Raw genomic sequence first — 27997 nt, forward strand, 5'->3', positions numbered from 1 at the left:
TTCCGTCTTGCTATGTTGTGTTTCCAGTTTCTGGGTGTTACCCCTTAGGTTGTTATTCGAACTAAGCTTAAGTAGGTGTTTAAGAGGATGTCCAGAAGTGTTAAGAATACTATAAGCCATTAATAAATCACCTCTAAGACGCCTATATTCTAATGGGTAAAGGTCTAGTGAACGGAGGCGTTCTTCGTAAGGCTTAGATTTGAGTCCTCGAACTGATTTCGTGGCTCGCCGTTGGATACGCTCCAAAGTGACCTTGTCCTTTTGGAGTGAGGGGGAGTACTATGTTTCCGTACTCTAAATGGGGACGGATGAAACTATTGATGATTGTGTGGAAAGTTCTTCCGTCAAACTGGCCAAAAATGCGCCTCAACGTTACCAGTGCAAGGTTTGCTCGGAAGGCATTTTTGTCACAGTTGGCGTAAGACTTCAAATCATGGGGCACCAGGACTCCTAAATCTTTTTCGACTTGGGATACTACTAGAGAGGAGTTTCCTAAGTTGTAACTGTAGTTTGCAACATGTCGCAGATGGACTACTTTACACTTTGAAGTGTTAAAGGTAAGTCCGTTATCGTCTGCCCAACTTTGAAGTCGAGTCAGATCCTCCTGAAGTGCCTGTGTATCGTCTTGGTTGCGTATCTCTCTCCAAAGTTTCACGTCGTCGGCAAAAAGTAATAAATCTGACGTTACCTGTTGAGGAAGATCATTTATGTAGATCAAGAAGAGAAGAGGCCCTGGTACTGAGCCCTGGGGGACCCCACTAGGACATTCCATAGCCTGAGATAAAGTGAAATTAACCCTAACCTTAAAGTGTCGATTTTTTAGGTATGAAGTAAGCCAATCGATTAGGGGTGGTTTGATACCTAGTCGTTTGAGCTTGTTGATAAGACACATGTGGTTAACCTTATCAAAAGCTTTTGAGAAATCAAGGTAGATGACATCAACCTTTCCCTTGCAATCGAGGATGCTTGTCCATCTGTCCACCGCAGTCAGCAGGTTGGTTATACAAGAGTAACCCTTCCTGAAACCATGCTGTTGGGGTGAGAAGAAATTTAAGGACAGTAGATAGTCATTTAAACCGTCGCATATCAGAGACTCCATGAGTTTTGAAGGTAATGACAGAAGAGCCACCGGCCGATAACTTGAAGGTTCATTGCGTCGACCACCTTTGAAAATTGGTGTGATGTGAGCCAACTTCCAATTTTCCGGTAATTTGCCTCGGCTAAGCGAGTGAGAAAACATCACGCTAAGCGGCATTGACAAGATTGAGGCTGCCTCTCTCAGTATGGCAGGATGAACCGTATCCGGGCCAGGAGAAGTGTCTAATCTTAAGTGCTGCAATTTCCGGAACACCAAGTCAGCGCTTAGGTCTACTTCGGAAAGTCCTGTGGAATTGCAGATGAAACTGTCGTCAGTGAAGTTGATGTCAGCCGGTTGAAACGTTTGAGAGTAATGTGCCGCCAGAAGGTTAGCGGCGTCGCCATCGTTGTTGGTCGGGCCGTTAAGACCTACCAGTTGAGAAACTCCTGTTTTGGCTTGACGAAGAGAGGCTGCATAACGGAATAAGCTTCTAGGGTTAGAGGCGAATTTGTCCATAAGCTTTGTTTGGTACTGAAGCCTGTCTTCTCTTATAGCCTTCGTGCATATGTTCCTGATATGTTTATATTGCCTATACGCTCCATCGTTATTAGTTCGTTTGTATTCCGCCCAGCAGTGCCTTTTGCGGCTTAGCAGGCGAAGGGTACGGTTCTTGATTACTGTAGGTGGCTTGCAGCTTTTGGGAACCGTTTGAGGAACTGAATGGTCTGTAGCACATAAGAGCGTGTGCAGTAAGAAGTCCCAATGACCATCCACATCGAGTTGAGGGTGAACATCCCAAGCCACCTGTTGTAGATAGTCATGTAGAGCTGGGACATTCAGCCGTTTAAAGTTCCAACGCAAATTATTGTTGGGATAACTTAGCTTAGTTTTGATGACAAAACTGAAGGCTATGACGGCATGATCGCTCTTTCCCAGAGGAGCCAGGATTGAGAGGTTGTCGACTGGGAATTCTTCGTTAGTGAATACACAGTCTAAGCGCGATGGTGTCTGACTGTTTCTCCAACGAGTTGCCGACCTCACGTTTTCATATAAGCCCAAGTCATCGATGAGGTTGTAGAACCGAGCTTCAATTGAGTTGTCGCCTCCAGTGTACGTGTGTTCCATGAAGTTGACTCTAGGGAGATTAAAGTCCCCTAGAATCAGGATGTGTGTGAAACCGAGACGGATAGAGCGGGATAGTCCTTCCAGCATACGACTATCGTACCCGATGTCGGCAGTTGGCTTTCTGTAAATGACTCCGACTAGACACCTCGAAGTACTAGACAATCTTACAGAGCACCATATGGATTCCTCAAGATTGTTAAACTCGAGGTTGTGAACTTGGTGCACCTCCAAGCAAGAGCTTATGTATATGGCTACTCCGCCCCCAATTCCTGTTTTTCTGTCGTTGCGGAACAAAGTCATCCCAGGTAATGCTAACTCTTGGTCCGAGAACTGAGAAGATATCCAGGTTTCAGATATTCCTATCAGATGGGCCTTATTAGCGTTGCTAAGTTCACGTAGTTCATCCAGTTTGTTTGGTAGACTCGCGGCGTTCATATATAAGCAGTTTATGCTTTCAATTTGGAACGCGTGAGCTTCGTCCTGTTTTTCTGTATGAGCCTTATGTGAATGGACAGGTAGCCCACCTATATGAGGTTTGCCGAGGTGGTAGGCCCTGTCCTTTACACGTTTTTTTTATCGTTTAGACAGTCCACAAGTGGAATGGTCAACTCCAACTTGCCTTTGTTCTTGGTCCTAGCTTCGTATGGCCTATCCGGGTGCATGTGGATTCCAGGTGGCAATCGACGTCTATTAGCACGAAATGCTTCCAGAACTGCAGCCGCCATGTGGGAAGATGGGAAGGTTATCTTCATTAGACGGGGTCTAAGATCACCGTCCTTCTTGGCTAGTCTCGTCACATGCTGAGTCAGTATGTGTTTGAGCCTCAAGGACTGTTTGATGAATTTTCATTCCCTGATGTCAGAATGTGATTGAGTAGGGTCTGCATTTTCCGGTATACCTTGAACAATTATGTTTCTACCGCGGAAAAACTTCTCGCGAGATTCTTTAGGGATGTTTCGTATGATATTGCGCTCAGAGTACGGTATGTCGGGCAATATTCTTACGTTACCATCTGATTTCAGCAAGTGACTTGCTAGCATGACGTCCTCTACGTCGGTAGCATTCTTAAATGTTACTCGGAGAAGCCTCGGGTGATTTAGATGCTTAGAATCCTTTCCTCGAGTGAGCCGGGTGACCGTTAAAGGCTCTATTCTAGGAAGTTCAAGCTTCTTGTTCAATTCACCCCAGAGCATCCTGTCGTTTTTGTCCTGCAGACTGAGAGGAAGGTCAGGATTGTCAACGAGGTTCATGATAATGAGAGAATCGTCACGAACTGTTGTTAATTTACCAGGTTTCACGATGAGTTCAGGTTTAATAACTTGTTGTTTGGAGGTCAGTGTGCGTTTTTGAATCTTGGGCTCTTTATTGACCGGACGGACAGTCTTGGGGGTAGACTGTGCGACCAAATCACCAGTTATTTTCCGTGCAGCAACACTTGGGTTGCTCGGCTTAGGCGGTGATGCCTGGTTCTTATGGGCTCTCTTAACGTGGGTCGAATCACCTACAGGGTTTTGGGAACCACTGTTGTGTCCAGGGACCCTGAGCTGGGAGACCCGAGTTTGCTTAGGGAGTCTAGTACTGTCGACGTAATGATGGTGCTGAGCCTCAACACGTCGTCATTAGTGTTGATGGATGCTCCATCGTTGGTATGCCTGTCGACATCCCTATTTTTGAGTCCGTCACACGCTCTTGTTTGTCGACCGGATTTTTTACTAGTGTTATCCAAGTTAACTGACAACTTGTTCCGAAGACCTGTCAGTAGGACAATGATGTTACTCAGCAAGACAACTGCGTCCGTGCTGCACGTGACACATACCCACCTTTGGTCTGACTTGCTGAGTTTGTTGTAAGAAGTTGCTGTCAGATCTGTGCATGCTTCGTGGAACCAACCTTTGCAGTCGTCGCACTGCATGCCAGTTGTGACAGCAAAACGGCATCCCGGACGTTTGCATGAGTTTTTCATGACTGTGTTGAAGCAAACTATGTTATAGATGCTTGCAAGAGCCTAAGCCTTTTTTAAAAAACACTAAAAAGCACACTGAAAACGGACAAAAATGGACAAAACGAGTGATATAAACTGAAACTAGTCTATACGTGAAAAACAAAAAAAACCGAATAGTAAGCTGAGGCAAAACCACAGGTAACTATTTGATATAGTGAGACTCAAAAAAAAGTAATCTGCCGAACGTATAGCTCAGGATAGATTCTTTAGAACTGAAATGGTACTTTTGTTGCGTAAGAACACAGCAAAAGTTTGATAAATGCAAATCACGTTAGGACTAAACTTCCCGTTCGAAAATCGCGCGTCAAATAGTCAAATAGATGAAATTAAACGATTTATTGCAAACAATAATCCAGATTTGTATTTTTGCTGTTACTATAGATGTATCCATATATCTCTTAACTCTAGTTAACTGATTTTTAAGGACTTGGACATAGTGGACTTTTTGTATGGTAAATTTTGGTGGTCGACACAGTCCGCGACTATCAAAAGTAGTTTTGTGAGTCATTTTGAAGTGAGCCAGTGGTATATGTAAGTTACTGGTATCGTCAGGGCAAACGGACACTTAACCGAAATTCTTATATAGGTCAGTTATTTATTGTGTTTTACCGTGTTAACTTTTCATTTTATTCATTTCTAACGGTAAATGAGTGATATTTTTCGTCTATAGACGAGTCTATAGTCGAGACTACGTATACATAGTCTAAGACAAGTTTTTGTATTAAGTGATCAATACAAAGGGGATTTGATTAATTCATAACGGGCTAAAACTAAAGTTCCAGTTTTTTGCAGTTATCGATTTTCGACTGTTTGAACATAAAGTGTTAATAGTGCTTGGTCGCAAGAGGTTTTTACTAGATTTATTCTATCCTGCTTATGTAATACACTTATATAACTTGAAGTGCCTATTCAGGTTTCTGTGTTCACTAGCACTAGCACCCGGACAAGATAAAGTATATTTTTCAGAATCAATATGTGGATTGTTCTTTTCAGTAGATGTAGCGTTGTAGTAAGTGGTCATGTGCTTTCATAATATTGATAGTCATAAATCGATGTTATTTAAATGCATTGCATGCAAATCAGACATTTTTTGTTCGTCCATCTTAAGGCATTAGTGGACAGACTTTAATTAAGTCGAGATTACAGTGTCGTACATTCAACATTTTTGTAATGTTGCCTTTTAAAGTCCCTATCTATTTTCCAACTCTAACCACTTTCTGTGTTTATTCTTGTTCAGACCGAATATCTGTTATGTGTAGTTCGAACTGCTTAGCCGTACTTTCGGTACTGTATTTACCCCATACATTTTCCATTCATTTAATTATTAACAGCCATATGGTCATGTGCAGTACCCTGGTTACATTTTAATTTACGTATATAATGTGACACATTACTTTGGCGATTTCGTAGTTGACTTGTAGAATTATCATGTTAACGACAGGAGTTTAGCTTAACTGTGTGGTTTTGCCCTAATTAGTATTTTTGTCCCGTTGTATTTAATTGTAGCTTAGTTCACTAATCTACCCTTAGATGTTTCTTTCAAAATCTTTGTCTACTGAATATTATTGTTTTCTGTATGTTTACAATTTTGTTTCCAGGTGATATGGAACAGTCGTTGCGGGAGCTCAGGTTAGAAAATGGCAGTCGTGAAAGTCAATACGGATATGTTTACGCTGTGTCAGGTCCTGGTACGTATTATAGTTTTCATAATTCGTTAACACCACTTATCCTTTCGGTTCCTACTGCATTTCTTTATAAACTATAGTCTCTGTAGCTGATGGGAATCTGACAGCTCATGGACTTGCAATTAATGACCTCTAGATAACTAAGAGATATCTTCGTCAATGGATGTGTCTCAAAATTTAACCATTCTTAGTCCCCAAGTAGCACTAGTTATAAAGCTTAGATAAGTATAGAATTCAATTTTTCACTAAAATACTTATTGTAATCAAAATTTGTTTCACATAATCTTGATTTTGTCCGTTCGACTTTCATACCTTTGAGTACTGGTCGTATTAATCAAACCAGTTATTTGAATGGTTTTGCTAAACATAAGTTTGGGCTCTTCACTGAGTCTATGTGGAGGCTATCTCTCTGAATATTTTCAGGAACTTAATGATATGATCATACTGTTACTTACAAGTTTTAAAGTAATAGTTGGTTGATTCTGTGTAGTCATCACAAGCTCTTGTCTAAACATACTTTCAACACGGGAATACAACTATACAGACGTATTGACATTAAAATTTTACACGAAAACATATCTCTTTAGTTCTGAACACTTCGAAAACATAGAAGTAAAAGTCATTATAATAGAAATTGGTTTAAGTAGGCGGAAATAAGGATAAAGGTAAATAAACAATAACTAAATTTGTAAATAATGTTTTCAGTATATAAATATAGATCACACATGCATTTATATATTCAACTTTGACTGATTTTAAAACTTTCCGTTCATTAATTTCAAAGTCTCTAACTGCATAATACACCAGGCAAAGCGTCAATGTTTTGTTAACCATATTTTACGATGTTTCTGTCACGTTTGTTTGGCCACCGGTTACCATGGGACTGCATCTCCTGACGTTGCTCCACTGCCTTGTGGATCAGACCCTTAGGTCAAAGGCTTCAATTGTGGCTCCCCAAAAAACCACCTGCCTCGGTTTGGGTGTGCGGGCAGTATTCCAACCCTCACACAAAGCGAATAATTAATGTGGCGCATATCTATTTGGTGCCTTCTTGAACCAATGTTTATGTGTTTAAATAAATAAATAAACGTGTTTGTTTATCGTTTGATATCTTTATACTCACCATGTGTATTTTATTTTTCACAGTTGTTACCGCATCATCCATGGCTGGTTCTGCTATGTACGAGTTAGTTCGTGTTGGACATGATGAGTTGGTTGGAGAAATTATCCGTTTGGAAGGTGATCTGGCCACTATTCAGGTGTATGAAGAAACATGTATCCTTTTAAAGCAAAATTTCATATTACGGCTTTTCTTTTGGTAAATTTTTGAAATAAGAGTATCCTGTCATGATACCTAATCATTCACACATTGTGCAAAGCTTAAACTTCGCACTCCCAAGAAGTGTTTTTGTCATAAATTATTCCATGAAAACCAACCAGGTTTAATGAGTTGATGTCATTTTAAAAGACGAAAATTTAAGGAGTATCAAACATCTGTTTTATTTCTTGCTTGAACACTAAATAAACAAACGGGATAGTTTTTAAGTTCTTGATTAATAATTTCAAGTTGTTCGATGAAATCCATCTTGTTGAATCACTAGATAAAGAAAGTTTGAACTTTTGTTCATTTGTGCTTATTGAAAAAGATTTGACTGCATTCGTTATACTTTTTTAGAATGCAATATTTGATAAAACATGTTTCGGACTCCCACTACATATTGAGCCGATTTTTAGGTTATTACTGTTCGTAAATTGTGTCAAACAACCTATTTGCTGTCCTCTTTCCCTTAACAATTTATCGTCTTATAGCTGGTGTAACTGTAGGTGATCCTGTCCTTAGAACTGGTAAACCCTTATCAGTTGAACTTGGACCTGGGATCGTCAACAATATTTTCGACGGTATGTTTATGTTTGTTTTTTAAATTTATGTTTTCTTTAATGATGAATTATCACCTTGCTCATAATTGTTTACGTAATACAACTAATGGTTACTATTGTTTGTCTTGTACATTTTATTTCTGTGAGCACCATGTCGTTCCAAGAGCAAGTTATAGACAGGATGACTTTGTGACACTGTATTTATCACATGCCAAAGATAACACATAGCCTACGTGCAGACAACTTACTGATTAGTATTATTCAGAATTTCACAAACTATTGCCAATTTATTAATAATTTCCTTCCTAATTTTATCATTTTATCGTGTTACCTACATGAGGCGAAATCGAAAAGTACCGTTCACCACTGTTAAATAGAATAAGTACTAATGAAATAGTCTCAAACAATCGAATTTCAACCATTTAATCACAGTTCCTAAAACCTTCAACTCTGTTGAATTTGGTTTAAATGATCGATCAGTACTTCTAGTTCTCACGTGTGAACCTTGTACAGATGATTTCCTAGCTTTAAATGAGTAGCTGAACGGAAACTTACATTGCCTTTGCAAAGGGAATAATGAGTGTTGAGCTTTAATACCTGATCGTATGCAGCTGGATATGTATTGTGTGCTTTTCCTAAGTTGGCTAAACAGCAGAGTTACACTGTTTTCCATCAGTCAGTTTGTCATACACGGCTGTTTAACATACATATTACAGTTTTCTGTATAGTTTCATCCATATATTTTCCTATTATAAAATAACTCAGTAATTAAGATAAAGTCTGTACACTAAATCATGAATATTATGCTTTACATATGATTTCCGTGAAATTGGTTAGATCATGCTGCGTAAAGTTCTGTTCTAACTCTTGATCATATAATTAATTCAATGAATTAAACCTTTATGGACTAAAAATTAAGTTTATTGGAGTTTAATTATGTCTGAGCTTGTTCAGTCACTTTGTTCTCGTAATTAGAACAAAGATAATAATGCTAAGATATTTTGAGATATATTAGGAGGTATGTTTATTTATAATTTATCCTCAGCTGTTGTATACATTTTCAATACAATATAACCAGATTACTCAAGATATCTCATACTAGTGTTATTAATTTGTAAACTATTTTGCATATTTCCGTGTTACTCATGTTAAGGTTAGTGTTAAACTGGTCGTAAAAACAGGTGTAATATTATACATCTTTATCGTAAGATATTTATACAGTGTTTTTTTTATATTCACAAAATTGCACTCATATCTGCATACAAAAGTCTTTTTTCGTGACATTTCTGACATGTCTTTCAAGCTTAAGTTATTTACTGTTTATTTACTGTCGTTTCTTTTAAAAAGATAGTTGACTTTATCGATTTGACTTGTTTTAGGTATTCAACGCCCTTTAAAAGGCATTTGTGATCTGACTAGTTCGATATATATTCCGAGGGGTGTAAATGTTCCTGCATTAGATCGTAAAGTTGAATGGGAATTTATTCCAACACCAGGTTTAAAGCCTGGGATGCATATAACTGGTGGAGATATTTATGGTGTTGTGCCTGAAAATACTTTAGTTCAACATCGAATCATGCTTTCACCTAAAGCACAAGGTACAGTGAAATGGATTGCTCCGACTGGACATTACACATTATCGGTAAGTTGTAAAAATTTGTGAATATCAATTATTTTTGGTTGATCAACCTACGTTTTGTTAAAAACGAACGAGTCACTTTGATCTACGGGGATGTCAGATAACGAAGTTTATTAAAGTTGCCTACTTTGAATCTGGTCAGTTAGAGTTCAAGTTTTTGGTCAAAAGTTTTGAGGTGGTGGAGAAGATTTGTAGCTGAGATGGATGATTTTGATGGAGTTTTGTTCCCTGAGCTCAGGGAATCAGTAATCTTGTACTAGTTGCCTGAAACCGCGTTTTTGTAAGGAGATTGTCTCCAGAGGTTTCTACACTTCACGTTATATTTCCTCCTTGTAATTGCAATCTCAATACAGGTCACGTCTGATTTCTCTCTAAACACCTACACATTCCTTATTGTGTGATCATCAGTAGTAGCATCATATATTATTAAATTTTTCGACCGTTGAAGGGTCAAAGCTACAGAATAATTACAAGGTTGTGTGGATGTGGTTGCTGGTCGTTACCATGGAATCGTTCAGTTGAATAACATAACAATCGTCACGTACATAAACGATGTATTATTCTCATGCCCCTTTGTCTCCACAAGCTCGAAACTTAGATTTAAGGCGAAGCTTACTGTGTGTTACCTTCAATTATTCAGTGTATATTTATTTTTTTACGACTATTTACTTGTAGTCTGATATTAATTTCATGTATTTTATCTTTTCATACATACACAGGATAAAATATTGGAAATAGAATTCGATGGGCAAATCAGCCAGCATACTATGTTACAAGTATGGCCAGTACGTCAACCTCGTCCAGTAGCTGAAAAACTACCTGGTAACCATCCACTTCTAACTGGCCAACGGATTTTGGATGCTTTATTTCCGTAAGTATAAACGTCAGTATTTTTTGAATTTAGAGTTGCTGATACAACTTTACAGATAAAATGAAATCAGCACAATTCAGTTTAAATTTACGACTGTATGACCAGTAATTGTCTGCTTTAACGATGGCTAAAGTTACATGTTTTTCGAATAAAGTTCCAGTTTAGTACTATCATCTGGCGTGGTTCATCTAATGACAAAATATATTATAGGGTACCTTACCAAAATAATATTTATAAACTTTAAGTAAGCTATATATAACTGTGAGTTATAAATACGACTGCTTATTATCTTCATATACATGAGTGGTATGGTGGCTAATCTGTTTACCAAACTAAATTCAATGAGAAATGATTTAAGGTTTATTACTCTGTGGTTTATCAAGGCAACCACTTTACTTCCTTTGAATAGCATTGCATTTAATTTGTCGTCATCTTCGTAAGCAGTCAGTATTATACGTAAACTGGGGAATAAATCTATGTACTTCTTAGTCTAATGTTTAAATATGTATTTGGCTATTGGTGTTATTACATCTGACTACATTACAACTGTAATCACTCATCCAAGTCAGATGACCAATTTATTTGTTGATACATAATTCTCTAGATGTAACATAATATTCAGGAGGTAAATATTATAATTTTTTATCGTACGTTTACTTACAAAATACTACGTTTGGTCAATAAGCGAATTATTTGTAAAAAAAACACTTTACTGATAAACGCTGTAAATTACTAGGTCCTAACTGGCTAAACGAATGATTTACATGATTTCTTAAGCAGTTCGGTTAATTTTTTGCTAGACCTATGACCTGAGCTCACTATTCTAAAGTATTTAGAACTTTTTAATCTGATTATACGGTTGTGCTTTGTCAATATTTTTGTTAAGACCAATTTCTTCCGTTTCATGTCAAAGTCAGACGATATTGTGTGAGTAAAAATATATATATAAAAGATAAAATACATGAAATTAATATCAGACTACAAGTAAAGAGCGGCCTGCTTGAGCATCTCGGCTACCTGTTCCTGCCATCTAGATATTTCAACAAGTTATCTATTTTTGTTTGTTTTAATATATCATTATGTTTATTAATCGCATAACCTATTCTGCTGCGTTTCTGAAAAGTGTACAATCTTTCGTTGTCAAAGTTACAAAAAACTCAATAAGAGACAATGTGGTTGCTGGCAATATATAGCGAAAAGAATGCACATTATTCAGATGTTCATTTACTGAACTGCTAACATCCAACTGGAGATCACTCAATATTTATCGCCAGGACCGACCAAGAAGAAAGAAACGGAAACTTGTTGAAATACTTTACGCTGAGAATTCTATATTGTACCAAAAATATAATATTGAATAAAGCTGATGATAATAATAATATTTCATGCATTTAGGTGACTACTTTTTACTATTCGATTGTACCTTTAATAATCTCTACTCCCATCCTCAGTCTTTTTCACTTAGTTATATTGTTACTATGTGGCACAGATTGCTCATCAGTCCTAGTTGTCATACATAACACTAGCGAAATTGTTATGTATTAAGACTGCTGACCAATGTCACGTACAAGTCACCAGTTCGGATCCTTATTCTGATTTGGTATATTCACGTCTACTATTCCCTTGATAACCTAGTGTCCTCAAATTGACCAATTACACACTCGATCAGTATTATGGACCTCAAACCGAAACAGTTAAGTTCCTACTGGTCCGTTATTCGCAAGTTCCTCTCTATGCACTGACTTGATTCCAAAAGTCAGCGATCAGATTCCATTATATTTGTGCTTCAAGCAGACATGGTTTATGTACGGACATATTGAACTGCATCATAACATAAAACAAAAAATCACAATTATGGATGAACAAGCCGAAAATGGCTGCGAATAGGGGAGATTGTAAGTAATAGAATGGTAACAAATTAGAAATAGTAAGTCGTGTACATTAGTTAGTGTATGAACTGAAAGTCTATGATAAACGAAATATATGTACATAATAGTCTAGTCAACCAGTAATTATACAGCGAAAGTATAAGCAATAACAATTCACAGAACCACTTCTACAATATTCGTTCCGTTAAAACAAAAGTGTCAAGAAATACATTTGAAAGATACTAATGAATGATTGCATTGATGGCACTGCTACTTGTTTCAAATGATACAGCTCGAGATCCTATGCTTGAAGCTGTTAATTGGTTATATGCTGGCTTTTGAAATGTTTTATTTATAGGAATTGCGCATACTATCGTATTAACAACTCAGTAGGACAAACCGAATAATATTTGAGATAAATTCCAAAGGGCCCATTGTTTATGGATTCAATGTATAATACGTTTATATCGAACTTCTACACTTGTAGACAGTCTAAAACTTGCCAATTTCATACTTCAAATTGTAAAACGTCGATAAAGTAGGAATTTTTAAATTTGTATTCTTGAGAAAGAAAGTTTGGTTTAGTTTAGTAGATAATTCATTCAATACATGATGGAGAGATTCTTCTGTTTTCAAATTTTAGATGTGTTCAAGGTGGAACTACTGCAATTCCTGGAGCATTTGGTTGTGGTAAAACTGTTATTTCTCAATCACTATCAAAATACTCTAATTCGGATATTATTGTTTATGTTGGTTGTGGTGAACGTGGCAATGAAATGTCAGAAGTTTTACGTGATTTCCCAGAGGTGATTGATTGTTATTTTTTGTTTTCATTGATGTCGGTAGTGTAACGTAGTTTGAATTATTATTATTATTATCAGTGTAGGGTTGTGGAGATTGCTGAGCTTTTATTGATATCAGTGTTAGATCATCATTGAAAACCTGAAAGTGTTCAGGGTCGTAGGTGCTCACTTCTTAAGATTCTCATACTATGGTGAAATTCTCATCCAGTGTTTCCAGATTTTAAATGGTGGTCTAACATTGATCGGTTCATGATCTCAGTAAGAATTCAACAATCTCCACAACCCTATACCGATAATTATCATGCGTTCACTAGTGACTGGCTTCGAGGGATAAGTCTCGGAGTTCCAATGAGAAACTGTTACCAATTAAGTTCAACCGTGTCAGAGGTGAAACAGTCAGTCACTGAAGACAATACAATGTGGTCGCGCTATATCGTGGATTGATTGCAGTCAGACATTCACGACGTTGAATGCCAGCTCATTGGCCCAAAGGTTGGACGGTCGCACTGGAAACCGAAATTCCTGTGTACGATTTTCACTTCTGGGATCTTAGATGAGAACTGTTGAGGAGTCCCATACTAGGACAAGACAATCGTTCAGTCCTTCTAGGTGTTCGATAGTAGTCTAACTGACATCTACTCATGACCTCAAGGAATTTATTATTATTATTATTATTATTATTATTATTATTATTATTATTATATGTTAGTTGCCAGTTGAACAATGAATTTTTTCAATCACTCCATCGAGTGTTCGAAGTAAATATCTTAGATCATTTCTGATCAACCTCCTTCCAACCAACCTTGGTTGAAAAATGACTAGGGGAAATTAGATCAAGCTACGGAATTAATTCCTTGAATGTTAGTGTGAGCCATGTTGAGAGGTCCAAACCTCCTTGTTAGGACTTGCCCTAATAATTGTAATCTACAGTTTCAAGCGTTAATTGATAAAGCGCAATTGTATTCACATTCTTTATAATCTTCCATAGCCTACATTTAGTGTTATTCTTAACTTTTTACTCTTCAGTTTCATTTGTTCCTTCCCCCAAATATATAGCTATCATGTTCAGATTTCCGTCATTATTTATCCCTCTTTGCTTCTCATTTCACCGATTCCTTCTCTCACTCTATCTATTCATATGAGTTGTAGGAATTTGCACCGGCATATATCCCTACCTCGGGTGCTGCGTTGATCATAACTCTCTAATTTATGAATGACTTTATTTTACATTACTATAGTTACTTATTTCGCTAGATGACATCTACAATCCATTATTATTACTGTTCTTCTCATTATTATTATCCAACTAGTCTAAACTTGTTATTAATAACGTTTACATGACAAGAAAAGAAAACTGTTCCTTAAATAACTTTTTATATTAAATAAGAACACATGCTCACACATCTCTCATTGAAGTTCAAACTAAACAGTATATTGGTAAATAGTTGTTATAATTGAAAGTGTGAATTTAACTTTTGTTATCCATTACATTATGTCCTATTGATTTCTTTTTCTCTCTCTCTCTCTCTCCAGATTTCTTGATAATAATCATTAATATATGATCATTCTAGTCATTTGTGTACATTTCCGTTGGTTTTTCATTACTTGTTGATTTATAAAACAACGGGTACAGGGGGTATATATATATATATATTGACTTTTTAAATAGTTGTAATGCGTTGTTCTCTTTAGATTTGACTTGAGTACAATATTGTTTTGTAAAATGACAAGTTGAAAATACAAAGAGTAATACAATATACATATATATAAGCCCCTGTCATGTTAACCTTCTAACAATTTCTTCTTTTGATATAAGATTGGTTGTGTGTTGTTTATGTTTAACTGAGGAACTTATCATTTTATTGAACAAGTTTTTTTTCCTTCTGACAACTTAAGTTAGTTTGTAATCTCAAGAATCAGATAACTTAACTCTTAGAAATATATTATAACCAATAGAGATATTATTACTACATTAGAATTCTACGTTGTTACTGACGGTCTGACTGACTACATTAGAAACTGTCGAATACATACTATTTTTCTGTCGATACTAATTTTTTTGGTATAGAAAAATAGGAGTGGAACTTCACTTGTTTAATCGTTTATATAAAAGATTAATCTCTTTCTTAAAATTCGAATGTTTAAACTTTAAGTCAGCTAATTAGATTTTATCTTATTATTGTTTTTATCATTGTATCTATTGTTAGTTCGATAAGTAAAGATCTCAAATTATTAAGATTCATTTTCAAGCTTGTCTCCTTCAAACTTCCTATTTGTCAACCGATTAGTAATGTTTCTCCTCATACTAAGCATTAAATCCGTAGCATAATACATAATCATTACTTACTTACTTACTTACTTACTTACGCCTGTTACTCCTCGTGAAGGAGCATAGGCCGCTCACCAGCATTCTCCATCCAACCTTGTACATAATCATAAAATTTGCTAATAAAAGTCATGTTACTCAATTGATTTTAAGTCTCTTACATCGTCAATCCTACTTTCTTAATTTCCTGAATACTACATTCTCTTATTAGTTGAACCATTAGACTTGGTATCAAAATGAGTGTGGACTTGTGTTTGTATGAAATTACATTTGTCAACACTTTATTAATTGTATTGTAATGACCAAAGTTTTGGATAGTAAACCAATTTATTGTATTACACAAAAGTACACACTATATTTGTACAATATGAAAACAATACATTAAATATACTATTTTGATAAATCTTGTCGATCGAACGCTATACTCGTTTTCCTAGGCTATTCTGGTAACTCGCAGTCTAGAACTACACAGCGACTTGAACACCAGAGAGAAGACACAAGTATGAGAGAAAATACTTTATCCCAAGGTTCATTTTTGTTCAGAAAATCATGGGTATTTATAGGTGTTGGCGTCTGTTAGATCAACATCATTTTTCAGCCAATCCGTTAACGACATATTATGCTACCGATCAATAGTAGCACGCCACGCTGGAATTCTCGAACGTTCCACCATACTCTGATTGGCTAGGACCCTTCGGCTCCTTTTGGGTCTCTGAAGGCTCCGTTGAAGTTCTCCGGAAGCCGACTCAATATATTTACCTATCTTCCTTGAGTTGTCCATTATAAACTCAATCGTTCTTCAATTCCTGTTGTTATTTCGGTTGCTTTCTGTTTTCTTTACTCTTCTCTCCATTTTCCTCTTCTGTCCGTAAAATTTCTACTTTCGATTCCTGACACGTACTATTTATGTATGTCCATACAAGTAATTCCTTGTTTATGTGTATCAATTTTATGTAGTTAACAATTGAAGTTAATGGAAAGCAAGAATCAATTATGCAACGTACAGCTCTTGTAGCAAATACATCGAATATGCCTGTAGCTGCTCGTGAAGCATCAATTTATACAGGGATTACATTGTCAGAATATTTTCGTGATATGGGTTATAATGTTAGTATGATGGCTGATTCAACTAGTCGTTGGGCTGAAGCATTACGTGAAATCTCTGGTCGATTAGCTGAAATGCCTGCAGATTCCGGTTATCCGGCTTATTTAGGTGCAAGACTTGCAAGGTTTGTGAAATTATTTTTCTTTCATTTCATTCCTTGATTGTTCATACAATTTTTTACTTATGGTAATTTCGTTTTTCTAGGATTTTTTATAATCCATGTTATGTTTGTATATAAATAATAAGGTTGTCTCGTTTGGTCAATCATTCAAGTTATTTCTTTTCAGACATCTGAGTATTATGATTAACATTCTTGTGTTAGATTTTGTCTGAACCGGATGATGATGAATGCTAACTTCCAGTCAGTCCGTCAGTCGCGACATAGAATCTGGAGTACATCTACATCGGTTCAAGTTGCCGTACTCCATTATCACAGCGAGGTGAAATTGTCAGGTCGAATCCTAGAATAGTAGAGGTAGTAACAGTATCAATGGTAATTGAAAAGATTAGGCATCCAAAAATACAATACAGAGAAAGTATAAATCATTAAAATAATAAAAAAGAATTTATGAGAAATCTAAAAGCTTCTTATTTGATGAGGAGACAAATAGTGAATAAACCTGCGGTATTGTAAACTATTTTGAGCCGTCATTCAGTCCCAAATCACTGGTTATAATAGTCAGACGGACCCCAATCGAGGAGTTTGTACCTATTAACATGGCTCAGTCCAGTTCTTAGTGACTACATGAATTAGCACCATATCTTTTTTTGACCTCCCCTAGTTTTCTTTCAGCCTACTCCTGTACCAGATAATATCGCTCGTCGAGGTAGGCGGCATCTCGGCAACATAACACATGTCCCAGGTATTGCTTACTCGGTGGACCCAAAGTACATTAGCGATGCTTCGAAGACACTTATGATCGAATACGAGGAACGTATAAACTTCCTCTATGTTTCATATTCATAAAGTAGAAAGGTACGAACTGCTGAATAATAAAAATCGTCCTTCGTTTGACAGACGAATATCTCGTCTACCCCATAAGTGACACAAGTTAGCGAAAATTAAACAGGCTTTCTGAATCCGAATGGTTAATATTTGGTTTATATGTCCTTATCTAGGTCTGAAAACAGCCTTCCTTTCTCAGATATATTCCTCACAAACTCTAATGAGACGTCGAAGTATTATTGAGGTTAATATTTTAGACACTGTTAGTCAAAATGCTCCTTCTGTGATTGTCATGAGACTTTTGTCTTTACTTATAGACTGGGACGATCAGTGATCAAGACCACCCAGATGGGGTTTCATCCGGTTTTCAGGTTTAAGTTAAGTTCTCAGTTAATCTAACAGTATGCTAACTGTGTATACTCATGCGCTATTATTAGACTTAAAATTTTTCTCTTTGTATACTCTTTAAAAAACAAAACAAGAAATGAATATATTGGAATCCATGCATCTTATGTATCATGTATGGAAATAATATCTGTGACATCTGAACTGGTAGAGAACTTTCCCAATTGAAGATACATAACTGATGTGGACTGTTAAGATGTTGTTTTCTTCTTTTGTATCGTTACATTTTAATTGAATGTTGAATTAAAACTTTATGTTATTCCATTATTTGTACTTGAAATTCTTCTTTGCAAAATATCTATGATTTATTGATTAAAACATTCGAATTTCAGCTACCTAGTCTCAGTTTCAAACCTCGTTCCACTTACTTTGATCTGAATAATCTGGTAGTTTTATGTTTTACTGTGAACTATAAATATTAAAAAGAAATAAATCTAGGTATTTAATTATTTTGTTATAAGTCTTATCGAATTATCATACAGCTTATGACAGATACTTAAAGTAAACTCCATCTGAATTTAGGTATTCTGTATCCTCAGATCTTGGTTCAGTTTTTGTTTTCGTTGTCAAATAAGGTATTCCACCCGACTAGAGATTCAATTCGATCGGTGCTTCATTATACAAAATCACAAATTAGCTACTAACAACGTCGCAGCTGAAATCTTTGAAGCTGGTTTCCTTTGTGTGTAAAATAACATTAGTCGATTAGGCAATTCTGATCTGTTAAAATTGTCATCATTAAAAGAAAACTTATTTATTTGATATTTAGCTTTTATGAACGTGCTGGTCGTGTACATTGTCTTGGTGGCCCAGATTTACGTTATGGATCAGTTGGTATTGTTGGTGCTGTATCTCCACCTGGTGGTGATTTTGCTGATCCTGTCACATCAGCCACATTAAGTATTGTACAGGTTTGTAAATATATCCGTGTGTTTTGTTTTATGAAAAATTACTTATTTGAATGGGATCTTTGTGGACAGTGTTTACATCACGTGCTGAATATGGCTATAGAAGAAGTAGCCATTAATAAGCATATTACCTAATGAACAATTATTTATGAAATTTCATGAGCTCTGATGAATTGATGGTTGATGCATTCCTAGGCTAGATATAACAAATTTGGTTGATTTTCGCCGTAATACCCAAATTGTTTCATATGTGAAATATCTTTGTACTAAATCAAAAGCAAGTGTACATTACGACATTTTGGTTTGTATTACTTTACGGTTGGGAATCATGGATGATGAAGGCTGCCTGTGTGTGCAGATTTCGAATGGTTGGTCATAAATGCCTTTATAGCGCCGCTAACATAAAATGGAGTATGTAATGTTAGGGATAGATTTTATGTTTAATATGTAAATGGTGAACCGGTTTATGTATTTGTAAACCTTGATCAAATAAGGTGTTTGGTGCACATTTTGCACATACTTCTACGTATATGGTTAACCCGAATAAGGATAGGTCGTGAAAAAGCTAATGATAACCAAGCCAAGACAACATTATTCTGTTACTTTACTAATTGTCCGTCTAAACTGTTTCAAAATGTAAATAGTTCGTGTTTATTGCTCGTTAGTTAATCACTATCTATGTATCTGAAGACCTTAAGTGTAATATGACTGGAAATTGGTTACACGAAAAAAATACATTCATCGGTTGGTTTTCCTTATCTATTCCCTTCAATATTCGTTTTACCATTGTTATAAATTATATTACTTTGATCTCATAGAGATTTTTAATGGTTGAATTCATGAGTCGATTCAAACTGGACCACTATTGAAAATCTGGAAGCACTAGACGGCCATTTCGTCCTAGTGTGGGACTCTTCAACAATGTGTATCCACGACCCTGCATACGGGACTCGAACCTAAGACTTTTGGTCTCGCGTGCTAGATCGTGGATGCGCACTGTTGAGGAGTCTCATACTGGGACGAAATGGCAGTCTAATGTTTCCAGGTTTTCAATGGTGGTCTAGCTTAAATCGACTCATGAATTCATTGATTAAAAATTACTACAATCTCCACAAACCCCTATTCTGATGATAATAAAGATTTGCTTGTGATTTAATAATTAACTAAATTAATTATAAATGAATTATCAATTAGACATTGTCATATCTATTTACTTTAAACACTAAATTAACAACTAATACACCTATTCAAAAGAGAAGAAAATAGTGTTAACCACGTTTACTATTAAATGAATCATAATGCATATCACATTCAATAGAATGTAATTTACACAATTAAACTAATTTGAATTATGTTTATTAACTGTGTATACTCTGTATATTGTAATTGACCTTTAAACTTTACTACGGATATGATCAATATATTTTATTACTGTTTACTTATAATGATAATGATAATGGTAATAATAGTATATTGGATGCATTATTATAGTAAACACAATCATTTTGATAGTATGATTGATACTTTATTTTCATGAACAACCTTTGTTCCATCGTTTTTGTTTTATTTTCATAGCTTACAAGGAGTAGTTGGTTTGATATCAATTTCTTTTAAAAAACTGAATAGTAAAAATCCTATCTATCAATTGGATGATTTTAGTCAGTCATTGTAGAGAACTTGGCTCATATATTATTTAGTTATTTAAACATATAAACTTTGGTACAAGGTGGTACCAAACAGAGATGAGCCACATAAATCATGCGATTTGTGTGAGGGCTGGGATACTTTCAGGGTGCTCAAACGGAAGCATGTGGTTTTCTTAGGTGGCCACACCTGCAGCCTTCTACCTAAAGGTCTAATCTATAAGTCAGTGGAGCAACGTCAGGAGATGCAGTTCCATAGTAGCCGGTGAACAACGATTGGTTCATACGTCATTTGTTCCCTTAGGATACTGTAGCCCATATGCATCATTGGTTTGGAATTAGGGTTTTCCAACTCCCCTAGGTGAACCCTCCGTATATACCAACCAGGTTAAAGCGCCGGACGTTCACTTTTCGTTCTCTCAACTTCGTGAACAGCAGTAATGCCACGAGAAGGCAGTGAGTAGGACTTCCCTGTCAGTGGTTGTATGCACGTGACTATGTGAGAGCATTTCGCGAGGGAGAGCTAACATTCGTCACTCTCGACCGTACCAGGGCATTTGGGGGCCCATATATGTGTATATCGATTCACGTTGTCAATATCAATTTTAACATAAAATGAAATTAACAAGACAAATTCCAGCATAGTAGAAATAGTTATAATATCAGTAGTTGTAAGAAAAATTAAACATAAATGGTCATATGGTTTAAGGAGAATGAATGACTTCTACAGAATAAAAAGTATGAGTATCTTAAGACAAAAAATGTTTCCAGCTACAGGTTATGATAATCTCGCGGATTCCAACCAGGTGATATACACCTTCCTTAAACAACTCAATCCAATAATCACTGATTTCATGAGCTAACATTGTGCCTTGTTATTATCGGTTATCTTTAAGTTTCCTCTAACGTAATCCTATAACAGAAAACGTAATGAATACCTAATGTATGTCCCAACCACTTCAATCGATTAGGATTCACTACCTCAGTAATTGGTTTACTATCTTTACTTAGTATCTCTGCATCTAACCTCAGCATTAAGTTCGTTTAAACTTTTTTAGTTTAATTACTCATTTATTAAGTATATAGATTTGTGCACACTTACCTGTGAGTCACATATTTTGTTTATATGTTAGGATTAGTAATATTAACCGGACGTAAATGAGGTATGTTTCAAATTTCCGATCTATCCGTTGTACACCGAATCTTTTAGCGAGTTTCCAATTAGTTGTTACCGTTGTGCACAAACACAACTAAATACATCATATATACTGCATCAGCAAATTTTCATTTTTACATGTATCAGTCCAAAAAAAAGAGAAACAGTATGTTAAAGTCGTTTTATCATATGAAATTTTTCAACATTCTTTTGAAGTCATCACGTTTGTGGGCAATTTTTTTAAGCTGCAATCTCTGAACATGGTTTACTTACAATACTGATTTCGAATTAGATTTGGAAAATGTCTCAAAATGATGAATACAATCAACTCATAGAGTCACTAGTTTCTATCCACGATGTGTTCAAGGATTATCCTCTTCTGAAAAGTCCCACACTGACGAAACAGCTATTCAATGCTTCCTGATTTTAACAGTTGCCTAACTATAACCAATAGAAAAGGAGGCTTAAATATTCATCCAGCCTGGACTGTTTATCAAAACAGCCACATTTGACCCCATTTATTTTCCACGCAATCTACACATACACACACACAATATCAATCTCACTAATTCACATTACAGATGCATACATTTTTCATATCCACCTTCTGACGCACAAATTAATACATTGGTAGGTCACACAAGTTCATCTTGACCAAAAATAACTTGACAGTGACATATTCAAACATATTATGATCTTGATTGTACTAAAAATATTCTGCGTTGTTTCCATTGTACTAATAAAACTTGTGTTAATTTTGTTTCGGTTATTTATTTACTCTGAAGAAGTAGCTCACATTAAGTCATGAAACATCAGAAATATAATTTTCTACTCATTGGGATATCACAAATAGCATATTTATTACTAATTATAACCAGTTTATGATACAACCCTTGAAATCTAACAATCTCCATAAACTCCTTACACTAACATTATGTTACTTTTGCTAATTATTTCTTCTTCTTAGGTATTTTGGGGATTAGATAAGAAACTGGCTCAACGTAAACACTTTCCTAGTGTTAATTGGCTTATATCCTATTCAAAATATTTACGTGTACTGGATGATTATTTTGATAGAAATTTTCCAGAATTCGTTGCATTAAGAACTAAAATGCAAGAAATTTTACAAGAAGAAGAAGAATTATCTGAAATTGTACAATTAGTTGGCAAAGTAAGTTAACAAGGATCGAATAAAAATAACGTGTTGAATAGATTATTATCGTTTATTCTACGGGATGAGGTTGCTGACCCCATGCCCAACCCTCCTCCTTTACTCGAGCTTGGGACCGGCATTAGTAACCCTAGAAAAGTTACAGGCGGAGTTTTTATTTATTGGAATTAAATTTATACAGTTTTATAGATTAGTGGTGAAAGTTTGCTTGACTTTCAATCAAGTAGGTTTTGCTCCATCATAACTTCTTCAACATGTACCAACTGGGTTCATATTATTAGGTACTATACAAATTTTTTTTACGAGAAACTCGACTACATAAATGTGCACTGAATACATGAATTGTATCAGCTGTTTAGTTAATGATTAATATTTTTCTTAATTAAAATTATATGCTTTAAGTTTCCATTCATTATTCAGAAACTCATCTATTTATCCATTTGTGGAAGATAAGCTGACATTCACAGTTGATCGGTCACTGGGTGGCGATCAATGTCATATGTGTCAAGTCCTTCTTAGTGCAGATCGAAGGCCTGTCGCGGCCCGGATAGCCCAGTGGTAACGTCTCTGACTGTGAAGCTGGGTGACACGGAATCAGTGGTCTAATAGTTAAGCGCTCGCGCGCGAGACTGATAGGTCCTGGGTTCGAATCCCGCGGGGGGATCGTGGGTCCGCACTGCTGGGGAGTCCCGTACTGGGACGGAACGGCCGTCCAGTGCTTCCAGTTTTCCCATGGTGGTCTAGCTTTAATTGACTCATGATTTCAACTAGTATATAGATTTATCCATAATTAAAATTAATCACCAACTTAGTATTAATTAAAGTTTTTGCTACTTTATATCTACTTTCCTTTACAAAATCACATCAGATACAGTGTCATTAAAAACCATGAGGTATTGGAAAGCTAGAACTGTTTTGATCCTGTTTGAAGTCTATCAGGCAGTCACAGTCAACCTTAGTCTATACGTTCATTAAAAGTGAATCCAAGGTATAGATTGCACTGTTTTTAAATATAACTTATCGGTAGTCGTACTTGTGTTGCTTTTTAGTCGGTCAGTCATCGGTTCAAATCCTGCTTCATCTACTGGATTTTGGTATTCAGACAGAATTCACTATTCTTCACACTTGTAATGTACCTCGAATGGAGTACTTTAGCCTGTACTTAACAGATGAGTTACTTCACTTCCTCTTATACTTAGATATCAAGCTCTATATTCACAAAGAATGTTTAATGTTCAAGGGTTTTTTTTCCTTTCAGTCGTTTATTTATCAAATTATTATCAATTACACATTTCGTTGATCACGTTTTTACAGGCATCTCTAGCAGAAGCAGATAAAATTACACTAGAAGTTGCGCGTATCATTAAAGATGATTTCCTTCAACAGAATGGTTATTCGTCCTATGATAGGTAAGTCAGTAGTAACTGCTTTTTTTATGTGTAATTTATACGAAATATACAAGCGTAGTGTATTACCGTATTATTTGTATAATTCAATTTCACTTTATATAATAAATACTTGAATTAGTACGGGATTTCCAAGGGGGATTACTGGGTTTTCGTAGATTGCATCATCCGTTAGTTTTAGTTAGCCAACTAGGAAGCAATAAACAGCCGTTTCGTTCTAGTATGAGACTATTCAGTAATACTCGTTCACGATTGTACTGGGGATTGGGTCTAAGATCTTCAGTCTTATAGCATGCGCCTAACCTCTAGACCATTCAGCTGGCACTCAATAGGGTACTTGTTTCACTTCAATCAATTTATATTGCATGAACTTCTTCTATTACCTGTGATGGATAACCAGACATTTAAATTGTTCTGTGTTATAGTGGATCCTTTGCTATTCATCGTGGTAATTTCATCATGTTGAGCTAATTCGGTATATTGACATGGATGATTATACATGTGTGCCAAACTCTACGTTAACTATGACTGATTGGGATCCTATATAAATGATCCCTACTTTTGTCGGTAAAAAAATCTACCAACTTATGACGTATGTCAATATGAAGCTGGCGACTTTTGTTAATAATCTGTAAAACTTGTGAATCGAGCCATCGTTCATTACATACTCATTATATAAGTGAATAGATTTTGCTTAGTACATGTAAAATTTTAATATTTCATGACACTAAATAATATCGGTTAACATCCTGCGCGATATATCTCCCTCAACACTCTATATGTACACTTAAGTGACAAGTACTAAACTGCTCAAGATTGGAGATCACAAATTCCTACTGACTGTTTTTGACCATCCAACATCAAATCATAAAATTCATTTTAGTATTACACTACTTTTGTTTTATGTGCTACCTATACGAACAGTTATAAGTAGTATTCATCAGGAATTGGAAGTAAGATTCTTACTGACAGAAGAGGAACATGAGGAGAAGAGTAAGAAAAAAAAGAAGCAGTCCAAGTGGAGTTTATAAGAGATAATTCAAGGAATTTGTGCCAATGATCTGTTTAGCGTATCATTTTCATATTTTACAAATGCACTGTGTGACTGTATAATGATTATAAGTTGGTTTACCCTACCGAAGTCTTCGTTCATTACACTTTGAATACTTTACATACGACATTTCACCGTCAACATAAATATATAAATGCCAAGAATACTATTATTATTATTATTATCATTATTATTCAATACAAACTTTACTGTTCTCTCATAGAAAAAGTAAAAAAGAAAGGAATAATACACTTATCATTCTATATTTTCTTTTCATTTAGATTTTGTCCATTTTATAAAACTGTTGGTATGATGAAAAATATCATTGCTTTCTATGATCAAGCTAGACATGCTGTTGAAGTAACTGCTCAATCTGATCGTCGTGTTACATGGGCATTGATACGTGAAGCTATGGGTCAAACAATTTATAAAATTTCTAGTATGAAATTTAAAGATCCTACCGCTGATGGAAAGGTAAACAATTTCAAGAAGAAAGTTTTTTTTCTTTGTTGTTCTTATTGCTAAAAAAACATCTCCCTTTTATGAACGACCGAAATAATGTGATTACTAAATGTCATCTATAAATGACATCTAGTTACAAAACGACTCAGCAGTCCGCTTCACTTCTAGACGACTAATCAGGCATTCTGGTTTTCAATAATAGTCTAACTAGGATCAAATGGGATGATGTTATCTGTGAACATTCGGCAGTCTCCACATATCTGCCATAGCAACAATTGACAGTTGAGTTCGACAAACTTGTTAACTAATAATCACTAAATTTAATTGGTATATAATTGAATAAACTAGAATGTAACATTCTTTTTCCTGGATCTCTGTCAATCAACCATCTAGATATAATTAGACTACTCTCTTGTTAGTGTACAGAGGGAAGGAGTAAAGAAGCATATATATATATATATTTGTGAAGCTGTTATTTCAGAGTACATACTTACACCCTCGCGGAGCATAAGCCACCGACTAGCAATCTCCGACCTACACTTTCCTATCCTTTCCAGTTCATTCTTTTTACGTCTGCCCCCGATTCCCAGTGCAATATGTTTTTTGGTCTGCCTCTGAAGAGTTCCATGTTAGAGCTTACTTCGTCATGTAGTTTCATTATTTTCGCAATATGTATATGTTCTAAATTACTGCCGTTTACTAATATCATGTGACAAAACCACCAACTAAAATATTGGCTTCTATGACGTTATCCCTGAGCTAACTTGAGACATACCAATTAGCACTAGTATTATTGAGTCACTCCTATGTCTTTATTGGTCTTCAATTCAGTAGCTTCTCTTTCTACCTTCACTATATGAATATTTTATTTGAAGCATATGTAGCTTACATACAGACATACCCGACCATATTACGCTATAAGATGAAAAAATAAACAATTATATATGATCAAGCCAGAAAGTGGCTGCCAGTAGTGAAGACTGTGAACAATAAACTCACAGCAGATTAAGAATAGTTAATTGTATAACAGTAGTTCATGGGCAAGTCGAAAGCTGATGATGAAAAGAATATATATATATATTATTCTTTTAGTCTTCATTCAAATGTAACATCATCCTATCCAGTGTAAATTTGTAATATTCATTATTAACAAAACAGACTACTTATATTTCATACTATTGATAAAACACATTTATTATTTTACAAATTCTCCTATTATAGGATAAAATACTACGAGACTATGATGAATTATATGAAGAGATATCATCTGGTTTTAGAAATCTAGAAGATTTATAAATGTTTATTAATTTATTTACTCTTGGAAATGATCTTAGTTACCGACACATTCTCATTTTCTCTTTCTTTCTTTTTATTCATGACTCTTTTTCTCTAAGTTACAAAAGTTTCCTACTTACTATCATCTTTGCTCTTCTCCACTATTATGATTGTTTTGCTCTCTCATCTTATCATCGTCTTCTTTGTTGTTGTTGCTTGTCTTTCTTTAACAATATCGTGTAATTCTATTTATCCATGGAATTCTTCTTGTCATTCAAGTTGTTTTCATGTTTTTCCCAAATACCTGTTGTTGTGGAAGAGGAGAATAAGCATGTTGAGGATGATTATAGTGTAAGGTGGTAAAATGTGTATACGGTTGATATTTCAAAGAGTACACATTATCAATTACGTTAATAGTAATAACAATAGTATTATTGTAATATTAATAATAATATTAGTAGCAATATCATTTTGACCAAATTTTATAATTCTTCCACCTATCTTCCCATCAAGAAAAACACATTTATACAGTATGTGATGGTTCCAATGCATAATAATGTTTGTTATTCATCTACACATGCACACATACATCTATATCTTTATACAACAAATACCCAATTGTTTTCATTTCTAAGTATCATGATTATTCTTATAATCAATATTCTTTACTCATACCATCCCGAATGTATTCTTGTTCTGTTCTATTCGTTAAACACGTATATATTCACATACTTATATTTCCTTTCAGACTCGTTATCATTCCATATTTTGTCTTTTTTTACTATTATCATTATTCTTATACTACTTACTTACTTACTTACTTACTTACTTACTGTTGACAACTTTCGAATCATATCTATCTTTATGTTACTTCTTTGTTGATGTCTTGATCGTTAACTTCTTTTTTTTCCATTGTTCATTGTTGATTTTCTGTTTGTTGTTGTTGTTGTTTTTCCTCGTTAGTATTATTATTATTATTATTATTATTATTATTTAACATAATTAATTTCGAAAACATCAATCAACTTTACTTATTACCAGTGATTACATCAATTAATTAATTAATCAATAATTAATTGCTTAATCACAAATATAATAAATAATTATAGTTGTTTTGGTGTATGGAACAACAATAACACTCTAAATATTTATACAATCATTTCCTTATTCAAAAGAAATATATATATATATATA

The 27997-nt window shown here is 35.2% G+C and overlaps 1 protein-coding gene across 2 annotated transcripts; it reads left to right on the top strand.

Moving 5' to 3' along the window:
- Positions 1-4658: 4658 nt before the first annotated feature.
- Positions 4659-27978, top strand: ATP6V1A_1 (V-type proton ATPase catalytic subunit A; the record flags this gene model as incomplete). 2 transcript variants are annotated; one of them, XM_051216738.1, is made up of 13 exons in its annotated part: positions 4659-4791; positions 5804-5893; positions 7037-7165; positions 7700-7789; positions 9148-9410; positions 10127-10278; positions 12790-12952; positions 16233-16504; positions 18501-18642; positions 22406-22609; positions 23924-24018; positions 25348-25540; positions 26750-27978. In XM_051216738.1, 12 exons carry the CDS (start codon positions 5809-5811, stop codon positions 26822-26824), a joined length of 1863 nt encoding a protein of 620 aa, XP_051065340.1. In that variant the 3' UTR covers positions 26825-27978. The 2 variants fall into 2 exon arrangements, with proteins under 2 accessions (XP_051065340.1, XP_012793973.1); XM_012938519.2 differs by lacking the exon at positions 4659-4791 and having other exon boundaries at positions 5782-5893.
- Between the last annotated feature and the right edge of the window lie 19 nt (positions 27979-27997).

The sequence above is a fragment of the Schistosoma haematobium genome, chromosome 6 (genome assembly GCF_000699445.3).
Source record: "Schistosoma haematobium chromosome 6, whole genome shotgun sequence".
NCBI lineage: Eukaryota > Metazoa > Platyhelminthes > Trematoda > Strigeidida > Schistosomatidae > Schistosoma > Schistosoma haematobium.